Below are 10,256 nucleotides of genomic sequence, written 5' to 3' on the forward strand. Positions count from 1 at the left end.
AAATAATCTCAATCAATCTAAAATTATTAGGTTATCTTGTGAAATATTGCAAAATATAATCAAAGAAAATCTAATTATTGCAATGCAAGTTTCCAAAATTGTGCAGCCCTAGTTAAGGATTTTAAAAGCAGGCTAGGCTTAAACAATTCACCAAAAATAAATATTTTTAAATATGTAGGAACACTTATAAAATAAAAATATTAAACCTATTAGAAAATATCTTGATAATCTTCCTCAGAACAAACAGCAAATATAATTTGTTTACAAGAATTTCCTAAAGTTCTTAAAGGAATAGTTCAGCCAAATCTGAAACTTGTGTCATTTACTCTGCATGAAAAAAACAACCAGCAATCTTCATCTAGCCATGCTTTCCACAGGACCATGGGAATCCAGCCTTCTTCCCAGAGACAAGACACACCCATGCTTCAAAATAGTACATAGAGTTTATTTTGTTCTCTCAACAGTGGAGTTGTTAAAATATGTTGTCATTCTTGATGAAGTGCAACAGTAGAAGGCAAACAGGATTCTTTACATGCTAGATAGTCACTCACACACAACCATGATTTGACTTGGCAACAATTCCAAATAAAACCATACTTGCACTTGACCTGAAAGCGGGTGCTAGCAATACACAGGATTGCCCAAGCAGTAAAAACACGTTCCTTTAAGAAACAGGGAGAGAACGCTAAAACCAAATGCTAGGTTTCTCCTTTCCCCAATTCAAGTTTTGTTTTTCTACAACAAATTCAAGTTCAATCTCAGAAATAAAAAGGAAGAGTCCAGATAAAGAAGAATCGCACTCCCGGGTCCTGGAGTGAGGGATGGAGACAGGGAACAGGGTAGCCATCTTGTGTTAACCAGGGTGACTTGCATCAGCAGTGAATGACGTGGGAGCTGCCTCACTGACGTGGTCCTGTGTAGCGGCCCTCGCTGGGTCCTGTGCCTCGACCAGCTCCAAAACTGGGTTTCTGAGCCATGCCTCCACGGGTAGGTGGCCCCCTTGACCCTCCTATCCGGTCACGTGGTCCCCCGGGGCCTCTGGGGCGGATGTCCCGTCGGTCACCTTCACGGGCTGAGCGGGTCTTCTTTTCCTCTACGTTCAGCCGAACATCTCCTCGCAGTTTAATGGGCTACAAGAATGAAGAAAGGTCATTCTGATGATTCAACAGCAGCCAAAACATCCCATAGCACACAACATTGGGATATTTGCACATGGACTACATTTTTAGTCAGCCAGCCCAATCGCTTCCAGTGAACTGTAACACCATTCCAAAAAAAATAAATTTAAAAAGTGTGATCTTTAGTGCCTGACTAGTACACTATATAAAGCAGGTATCAGATCAGACAAGGACGACTGCATTAAATGACATTTTACATAGTATTTTCAGTGTAGTTTCTGCACTAGCCTGCTGCTACTGAATCAAGCAGTAACCTCCCACTCTCCCTCATGATGAGAATATGGAAGTAACTGAAATTCATCGAAATTCTGCTAGTCTTGTTAGAATGGCCAACTTTACAACAGAAAATGAAAGGTGTTTACAGCCTGGTACAAAAAACAATTTACGTTCATATAGCTAATATTACCCTTCATGACAACTGTGACGGGATGAATTTTTTTTAAAACTCATTCGTTTTGTTTAAGTCTGCATAATTAAGGGCGTGGCAATTTGAGTGACAGCTAGGTCACCTCAGCTGGTTGCAGGTGATTAGCCGCTGAACTCTATTCATCGTATTTTGGTGATGTTTTGTGGCTTTACACAGTCAATCATCTTTTGAAATTATTTCCTACAATTATCAGATGATATGGGGTGCTGTGTGCACTTAATTGTGCTCACAAACTGTTCAAGTTGCCACCAATTCCCAGGTGAGTGAAATTATATACCACATCTATAAAATGGATGTTTTAAGGTAACTTAATATTTATTTTTTTATTTAGAACTTGATTGCACTCCAGAATCTGACAGATTGATTAGCTGTAGGCTCTAGAACAGTAATCTGAAACGTTGTCCTACAGTGTTGTCTGGATTTCATAAATAGCCTTACATTTACTAACAGACTATATTTGAAATATTAGAAAGTAATTCGTGTTTTTCCTCCGGTAGAACAATGAACAATGCTTAGTGGATTAACGTATTCCAACAGTGTTTTTAAAAAACTAAACACTTTAGCAATATAGAATGCAACCAGAACACAAACGAGTCGCAGGTAATGAAGTATTATGCGTTTCTCCCAAAGAGAAGCCTGTCTAAGTAAAATGCTAACAGGCAGCTGTGGCTCCCCTCATGCGCTACATCTTTGCCCTTTTTTAGTAACCCCCAGTAGGCATGATGCCAGGGCAACAAAATGGCGATGGTTGGCCACACCTACTTGTAGCTCGATTAGTGCTCTTCAGTAACCTATAGGTGACGTCACAGATAGTACATCCATATCTTTTACAGTCTATGTACTGAATATGCTTGTTTAAACTTTCATTGGATATTTTGCGCTGGGACAACTAAAATGCTTAAGTCTATTTAACTGATTGTATTTTAATGACTTAACAATATTAATGCTGTAAAAGAAACCTTAGGAAAATTGAAAAAAGTCACAAACTATCACCGGAAGCTTACTGTTGGCTGCAAACCACTAGCTGTGCATATAGTCCATTGAACATCACACGTACCCGATTGTTGAGGATCTTCTGCACGGGCTCAGAATCATCAAATACCACAAATCCAAAGTTAGGCAGCTTCCCACCACTGTTGATTCTCAGCTCAAGGACAGTGCCGTACTCTGTGTGAGACATCAGGTCAGATTTAATCTTCATTTCAAAGCAAGCTTAATAAAAAAAAAAAAAAAAAAAAAAAGCCTCACTTACGTTCAAAGAATTCTTTGAGCTCATTCTTATCCACATCATGAGGTACATTTCCAACAAAGAGTTGGTGACTGTCGGGATATCGGACCGTTCGTCGCACCTCTGACTCCCCGCTCTCACCCTCTCGTACCACTAGAAACAGATAAATCGGTTTCATTTGATCGGTGTCATTTTAGGTTGAAGGTTAACCAGCAATGATGAACACTTCTCATTAAGTCAGGTTCAGGAAGGGTTAATTACTTTCAGAGAAGTCAATATAATCTAGAAACTGCAAAAGTTAACCGATCAAATCTTTTTGATAAAAAAAAAAGGAAGAAAAAAAGCCTCAATGTGCTTCCATACTCGGTTCATTAGAATTTTGCACACCTCCGGGCCTTGGTGTTCTGTGAGCTGGAGAGGGTCCTGGTCTTTGGTCACGTGGTCTCTGATCTCTCTGGGGTCTCTGTGTGGTGGTCTGCGTTTCTGTTTTTACCTCCACACGTGGCTATGGACCACAAAAACACAATTAGCCACACATGATAAAGCTGGATATGAAGTTTATTCGTGAAAAAAAAGGCAATGTCTACAATAGCCCAAATAATATTTTATTTAAATAAAATATAAAAAGTTCCACCAGCATCTTCCTGTCAATTAACAAACTATAATAATTTCTTGTATTCCAACATTTCAATGGTGATGCTCACAATTTCTGCCTTGTAGCCATTTTATACCAATGAATGCTCAACTGCAACCTGTGAGCACCAGTATGTGGTAGCATAATCTGCTAATGAAGTGATCTTGTCAAAAGAAGTGAACTTTACCAAGGCAGACCTTTAAATGTAGGCAGCCTTACATCCAAAAAAGAATTGTGATGAGCATCTACCTGTGCTGATGGGACTCTGACAACATGTGGAGGGACTCCTGTAGCTGGGACCACTCCTCCGGGTGGAAGATTCTTGCTAGTGACCGAAGCCCATGAAGATGGCTGAAAACAAGCAACATCTGACTTTACAGGTGACCTTTCTTATCCTTTCTGTAATGACTGTACAGGTCATGTTGACAAGAGGGACCTAAGACACAGTGATTAATGAGGGTGGTCTTACCCGGTTGTCCTCTGGCATGGTGGGTGCGGTGTCAGCAGGTGTAGGTGATGGGGGAGACCTCTGAGTCTTTTCCTCAACATGAACCTCAGGCTGGCTGACGGGCTCTGCTTTCAGCTCCACAGCTGCTGGCTCCGGGTCCACCTCAACTTCTGGCTCAGGCTGGGGCTCGGGGGTTACGGACACCTCTTCCTGGGGCACCTCAGGCTCTACACTGTAATTGCACAAATGTGTATTAAGACGCAAATCAGCAAATCTTCACTGGTTTTTCAAAAGGGCATCATACTTAAGAGATGCTTTCCACTCTAAACTAAAATGTCAAGTTCCCTGATTAAAAAGCTGATTTCCATGACTTCTAACGAATAGAAAAAAAAAAGATAATCTGGAGAGAAACAGCAGCTGTATAGGCATTCTGTAACTAAATTTACCGCAAAAAAATAAATAAATGGTGAAAATTTAGTTTTTTTTTTATTAGATAGTAGCAAATATCATTTGGCCAGCAAGGACATGGTTTAAATCTAATCTAAATACATTCTGCATTGTTTCATATTAGATTTCATTTGATTTGCATATACAAAGGGCTCATCCCCTGTGTGATATACTTAAGTTGACATAAGGCACAACAGTGTGAGACTCACTAAGACGCATCATTTGACATTAATGCAACACATACAGCCAAAGCCTATTGGAAGGCCGTGTTTGCTGTATCGAACTAACATTTTTTAATGTGCTGCTGTAATAATAATAATAATAATAATAATAATAAGCTCTTGTTGAAATTAAAAGCCATTTATTTTGACCTTTTAGAATCTTTCATTTATAAAACATGTACTATGCTTTTATGATTAAAAGCTAAAATGTTTTATCTCATTGTTCTCTTTATATAAAACACAGAAACTAATGGTTTAGGTAAAAAATATATATATATATATGAAAATGTGTACATTTTCACAGCAAAACAAGAAACCATCTATTGACGCACATTATTAGAAAGTTCTGTCAAATCAAAGTCATTTTAACTCACATTAATCAGAATAGATCACAAATTTTCTGACTTTCACCCTCTGGAATACACTTTTTAAAACTCCATGAAATTCCAGAAATGCTTTGACACATGAAGGAGCCTGTAAATAGTCTAGGTTTCCAATAGAAACATTTAAACCTGCTGTAACTAGGGCTTACTAAGGGTAATTACAAAACTTAAGAGTGCATTTTATTTTGAATAATATAATATAATATTTTTTTTTTTTTGCACTCTTAAATTACTGCCAAACTGAATGATTAAGTGAGCTGCAAAGCTGAATACAAATTACCATGGTGTCTGTTCGTAATACCCAGGAGAATCCTCCTGGACCACCTCAGGTGAGTGCACTCGCTCCAGCTCCTCCACATCCTCCTCAGATTCTGTGAACAACAGGAGATAAATGAACTCATCTGCTCGCAGCGAGAACAATTGGGAGACGGATTACTCCAAATATGCTAGAAATACTCCAATATATCAGCAGTTTACCCTCAGGAGGTTCTGAGTCAGAGTCCCCAAACACTTCATCCTGGTACCGGAAGATATCGTTGTGTACGTAGAACTTGTTCGCAACAGTTCCCTAAAAGATCACAACAGTAATTAGAAAGAACAAACTAAAAAGAAAGCCAAAGCAAAAAATAAATAAATAAGTTATGCACCTAATTTAGTAAGAAAACCCTGAAAACCTACATGAGTAATAAAAAAAAGCTAATTAGTTTTAGGGCTCAAATGTGAACAAATTGCTTATATGAAGGACTGAAGATATTCTACAGAATTAGGGAGGACACAAACTAGACCTTACAGCTAGCAAATTTAAACCAAAAATTTTACAAGTCCACAATAAATAAAACTGACCCCATTCACTTGTGCATACTATTAGTAATTTGGAAAACAATTCTCTGTAAAAATACAATACAAAATGAATATATTAGAATATTTTGCTTTTTTTTGCAGTTTTAAAACCAACAGCTTCCTATACAGAAATAATTCTCTTCAATCAGCATCTGCCAAAAACTAAATATGGAAAGGTGTAATAATATAGCCAATTTCTAGAAGCACTGGATGATACTCTTCATAAATCAAACCCCTCCTTCAATCTGGAAAGTGGTATCTAACATTTTCATGAAGAATTGAGGGCAGCTCATATTCTTTATCTTACTTGTTATTTTAAGATAAGAAACGAACACGTGCATTAATGAACATGCATTAAATGCAAATTATAGTATCAAAGTCATGACCATTAATATCACAGGCAATTTGCAAGACAGTTACACTAGTTGAGTAGTCTCCTCATGCTTTTTTTTTTTACACCTGTTGTTGCATTTGAGCAAAATCTACTACTGAGCCATAAGTTGCCTTAATAATAAATGCATTAGCTAATGATCTCCATTGATGATACACAATATAATTGTCGATCAGCACAACAATAAGCCCCAAACTCTATTTTTCTCCTCAATCATTTTGTGTTACTTTGACATGAATCACAATCCTAAAATATACAAAGGCAATTTGCAGTTCAAACTATAAAATTACGAATGAAATAAATCTGAACACTGGTATCATTAAAGGGTTAGTTCAGTGAAATAAAAATTCACTAATTTCCTCTTCAGCAGCATCAAGTTCTAGTGCATGTTTACTGCATGCAAAACAATGCTTGTGTGTAGCACTGCTGACTAACAAGGTTAAAAAAAAAAAAAAAAAAAAAGGTAAAATGTCACGTTTACAGTTTTAGCACATTTGTTCTTGTAGCTTCTTATATTTACAGTTGAACCACTGATGTCAAATGTAATGTTTTTGGATTCTTTTCTGGACTTTGAAAATCTCACAACTCTTGGTTTTTAAAGAGGGTCTGACAGCTCTCAGAGATTTTAATCTCAAGCATCTTTAAATGTGCTTTGAAGAAGAACAAAAGTCCTTGGGGATTGGAACGACATGAGGGAGTAATTAATCATTTTATTTTTGGTTAAACTACTCCTTTAAATATTACAATGACTCCTATTATTCCAGTTGGCACATTCACTTCCATTTAACTGATCCTTGAACATCTGCCAATGCAGATAAGTACCATAAATCTATGATTGCATGAAAACTAAATTCCAAAAGCACAATAGTTTATTTCACCTGAGGTCATACTAGAAATTATCAGATAACACATTTATAAAAGACTGTTCATACCTCAGGTGCCAAAACAAATGTCTGCATGAACTTCCTCATGGGCTGCATGTTATTGGACAGCTCCCCCAAAACTTGAACCACCACTCCCTCGTTCAGGGTGGCATGAGCATCAACATGTCTGATCTTAGTGTGACAGTCACGGAAGCTCAGGGCCATCACCTTCTTATGGATTTCCTGTTCAAATGAGAGAGAAAAAAAAAAAAAAAAAAAAGACAACCACAGCACTGAATTACATTAAAGCACCAACCACATATCATATTTTCACCTAACATTCATTCATTTAATATGTACTTTCCACTAAGTTTGAAATGGACATTTATGAAATGTAAAGGGTCTAGAAAACTTTAAAACAAACATCCTGCATCTTTAATTCTGAATGGACAGGTTTAGTGGTCGAGCTAACCAAACAAGAAATCTGATTGGTTGTTGGATTGATTTAAAGGAAAATTATTAAATTGCTGCAGATTCATATACAGTGTTGAAGAGTTAGATTATCATCTTTATCACAAAGTGAAAATGTTTTTGTGCACATATGGAGTATTTCAAATCAAAAGTAATCAAAATTTGTTCTTGGTTGGAATATGATTTTTTTCTCTCCCTGGTGTAATGAATAGAGGAACTCCATGATGACCACTTTACATGGTAGAGCATGCACATGCAAGACCAAGAGCACACCCACAATCATGCTTCACTCAGGATGAGGAAGTGACTGCAGCACTGCACAGCATTTGCTGGAGAATGGTTAAAAGGTGGTCTTCTTAGTTTGTAAAGGGAAGTTGGACTTATTCAGCCATAGATGATTTAACCCTTTCACATGCAAGTTTGTAAATGCTTAAGCCAACTTCTCTATTGCTTACAGACTGGAGCAGAATAGGCTTATGGAAATTAAGGTTTAGAAAGACTGTCAAACTAATTATTTGAGAATCTTTTAGAAGTAACGTGAAATGTATCTTTAAAAAAAAAAAAAGGAAAGGAAAAATGTGTTTATCCAAGACATACACAAAACTTATTCCAAAAAACCTCTAAAACAATTAGGTTCTGTTATAATGGTCTAAAAGGGGTAGCCTGAGTAACAACAACTGTATTATAATACTCACAGACTGTCCATATACTGCTTCTGCTGGTTTTCCATTGTTGTCCAGTCCACCATGTACATATGAGGAGTTCTTGCCATAAAACCTAAGACAACAACAATGTTTAGCTTTACTACAATATACACTACCAAAATAAGGTAGGATATTTGTTAACAAAAGGAAAAATCACCTGTGCAGGTAGTCAGGAGCCTGGTTCAGCAAGGTGTAATACTGTCGGACAAACTCTCGCCCGACAAGCTGGGCACTTGGCTTCTCCATCACCATTTCTTTGGTCAACTGGTTTCAACTAAAACAAAAATGACTAATTAAAAATCACCAATTGTCTCTTCACCCTCATGTGGTTCCAAAGACACATGGCTTCTTCTTGAGGATCACTTAAAGAAACTGTCCAGCAACATCTCCTTTTGCGTCCTTGGGAAGAAAGATATCTGGATTTGGAGATAATGATAGAGGCAACTCCCATCCCTGACGGAACTCGTTTGAATATTAACCGCTATAAACTACATTTGATGAAGGAAAACCGGGAAAGGCCGCTTGGTGAAACCGAAACAAATCCCTTTGTTAAGCTCATGAAAGGTAAGCTCAAAGAAGACGTTTAACAACAGCGTCTATACATTTCCGTCGCGCCCTATATAAAGAGCAGTTAAATCAGATGGTTTAACAACCCCTCGTGAAGGGTGGGACATTATTCCTAATGGAGAACTGGATTTTAATCTGATGAATTCATCGTGAGATTGACTCAAGTAGGCCCGAACAACAGCGGCGCTTTGCCTTCTTGAGCTCTATTCCTTTACGATCACATTTCGAAATCTATAAAAATATTTAAGATGAAGGAAAACCACTTGATCAAGGTCACAATTTAAGATGCATCTTACGATTTTCTTCATTCGCCATTCATGAATCAGGCACGTGCCCAGTACTGTAACGTTACCGCACTGGCTTCAATTACACGATCGTTATATATATCGAATGACAACACTATACGCAGAAAATAAGTTTAAATGATCTTAAATATCGAACGGTGCGCAACACACCCTAACGAGACCGTGAACGTGTGCTCCCTCTTTGTCGGAAATGTCGGCTGGTGGTCAAGCAAATGCAGCTAAAGCTAATACTCACAGCGTCGACTAACAAAAAGACCCAGCCAGCGACCAACTGCGAATCTGACCTTCTAATCGTCTGAAATAGTCGTAGCATTTATAACACGAAATATTCCTATATAAAAACTGCCGGAGCTGTGCTTCTATATTAGTTAAATCACATACTTAAAGCACATGGCTATTAGCTGCGCAGGAGCTAACAGAAAGCAGAACGCAACGCACAAGAACAAAAAGATGTTGTGAAAAATAAAGTACATACATATTTAACTTAAACAGCTAAATTAAACTTACCGAAAGGGAATCAGTAATTTGTTTTTGGGAAGAGTTTGACGTGATTTAGATGAAGCACCTCCTGCGCCGGTAGCTGTGAAGCTTTTAGCTGAGACACTGGCAGCAGCGCGTGTGGCGAATTGCCGGTTTCACAGTAGCGCCTACTAAACCAACGGCCCACATGATCGCAGAACCCAGCAGCCAATCAGATCGCCGCTCTGGATCCTCGCATCCTATCATAATTCGTTCTCCCATAAACCCCCCAAAATCACCCAATTGAAAATGAGAGTGAAAGAGGGTGAAAGCAAGTTTGTTTGTCCTGCACGGACGTGAATAAGGTGGAGAGCAATTACGCAGCTGCTGCTGACCGTGTTGTTGCTGTGCGCATTTTTGTTTGCGAAATGAGTTACTTGGTGATTTCCGTTACATTAGAAACCATACACTACAAACATTCAACTGCTAATGTAAGTCATTTGAGAAAACGTTAAAAAGAAAGAGTAGATGATTAACAAAGGTGTTTAGAAAATGTCAACAGCAAGTCTTCACCTAAAGCAAGACAAGATATTTTAAAGACATTTTGCATTGTGCTATTCAGTTATGTAATTAAATAAACAGTAATAAGGGTTTTGATTTAATTGAAATTATTATAGAAAATTATTTCTG

At 37.8% G+C, this 10,256-nt stretch overlaps 1 protein-coding gene across 2 annotated transcripts; it reads right to left on the reverse strand.

Moving 5' to 3' along the window:
• Window positions 1-424: 424 nt before the first annotated feature.
• g3bp1 (GTPase activating protein (SH3 domain) binding protein 1) lies at window positions 425-9,737 on the reverse strand. Of its 2 annotated transcripts, none has more exons than XM_056472246.1 (12): window positions 9,615-9,737; window positions 8,393-8,509; window positions 8,227-8,308; window positions 7,130-7,303; window positions 5,444-5,534; window positions 5,247-5,337; window positions 3,937-4,147; window positions 3,717-3,818; window positions 3,197-3,338; window positions 2,858-2,986; window positions 2,663-2,772; window positions 425-1,130 (listed from the first exon to the last, which is right to left on the reverse strand). In XM_056472246.1, the coding sequence occupies exons 2-12, from the start codon at window positions 8,485-8,487 to the stop codon at window positions 900-902; spliced, it is 1,458 nt and encodes a 485-aa protein (XP_056328221.1). In that variant the 5' UTR covers window positions 8,488-8,509; window positions 9,615-9,737; the 3' UTR covers window positions 425-899. The 2 variants fall into 2 exon arrangements, with proteins under 2 accessions (XP_056328221.1, XP_056328223.1); XM_056472248.1 differs by having other exon boundaries at window positions 3,221-3,338; window positions 9,615-9,736.
• Between the last annotated feature and the right edge of the window lie 519 nt (window positions 9,738-10,256).

The sequence above is a fragment of the Danio aesculapii genome, chromosome 14 (genome assembly GCF_903798145.1).
Source record: "Danio aesculapii chromosome 14, fDanAes4.1, whole genome shotgun sequence".
NCBI classification, from domain to species: Eukaryota; Metazoa; Chordata; class Actinopteri; order Cypriniformes; family Danionidae; genus Danio; species Danio aesculapii.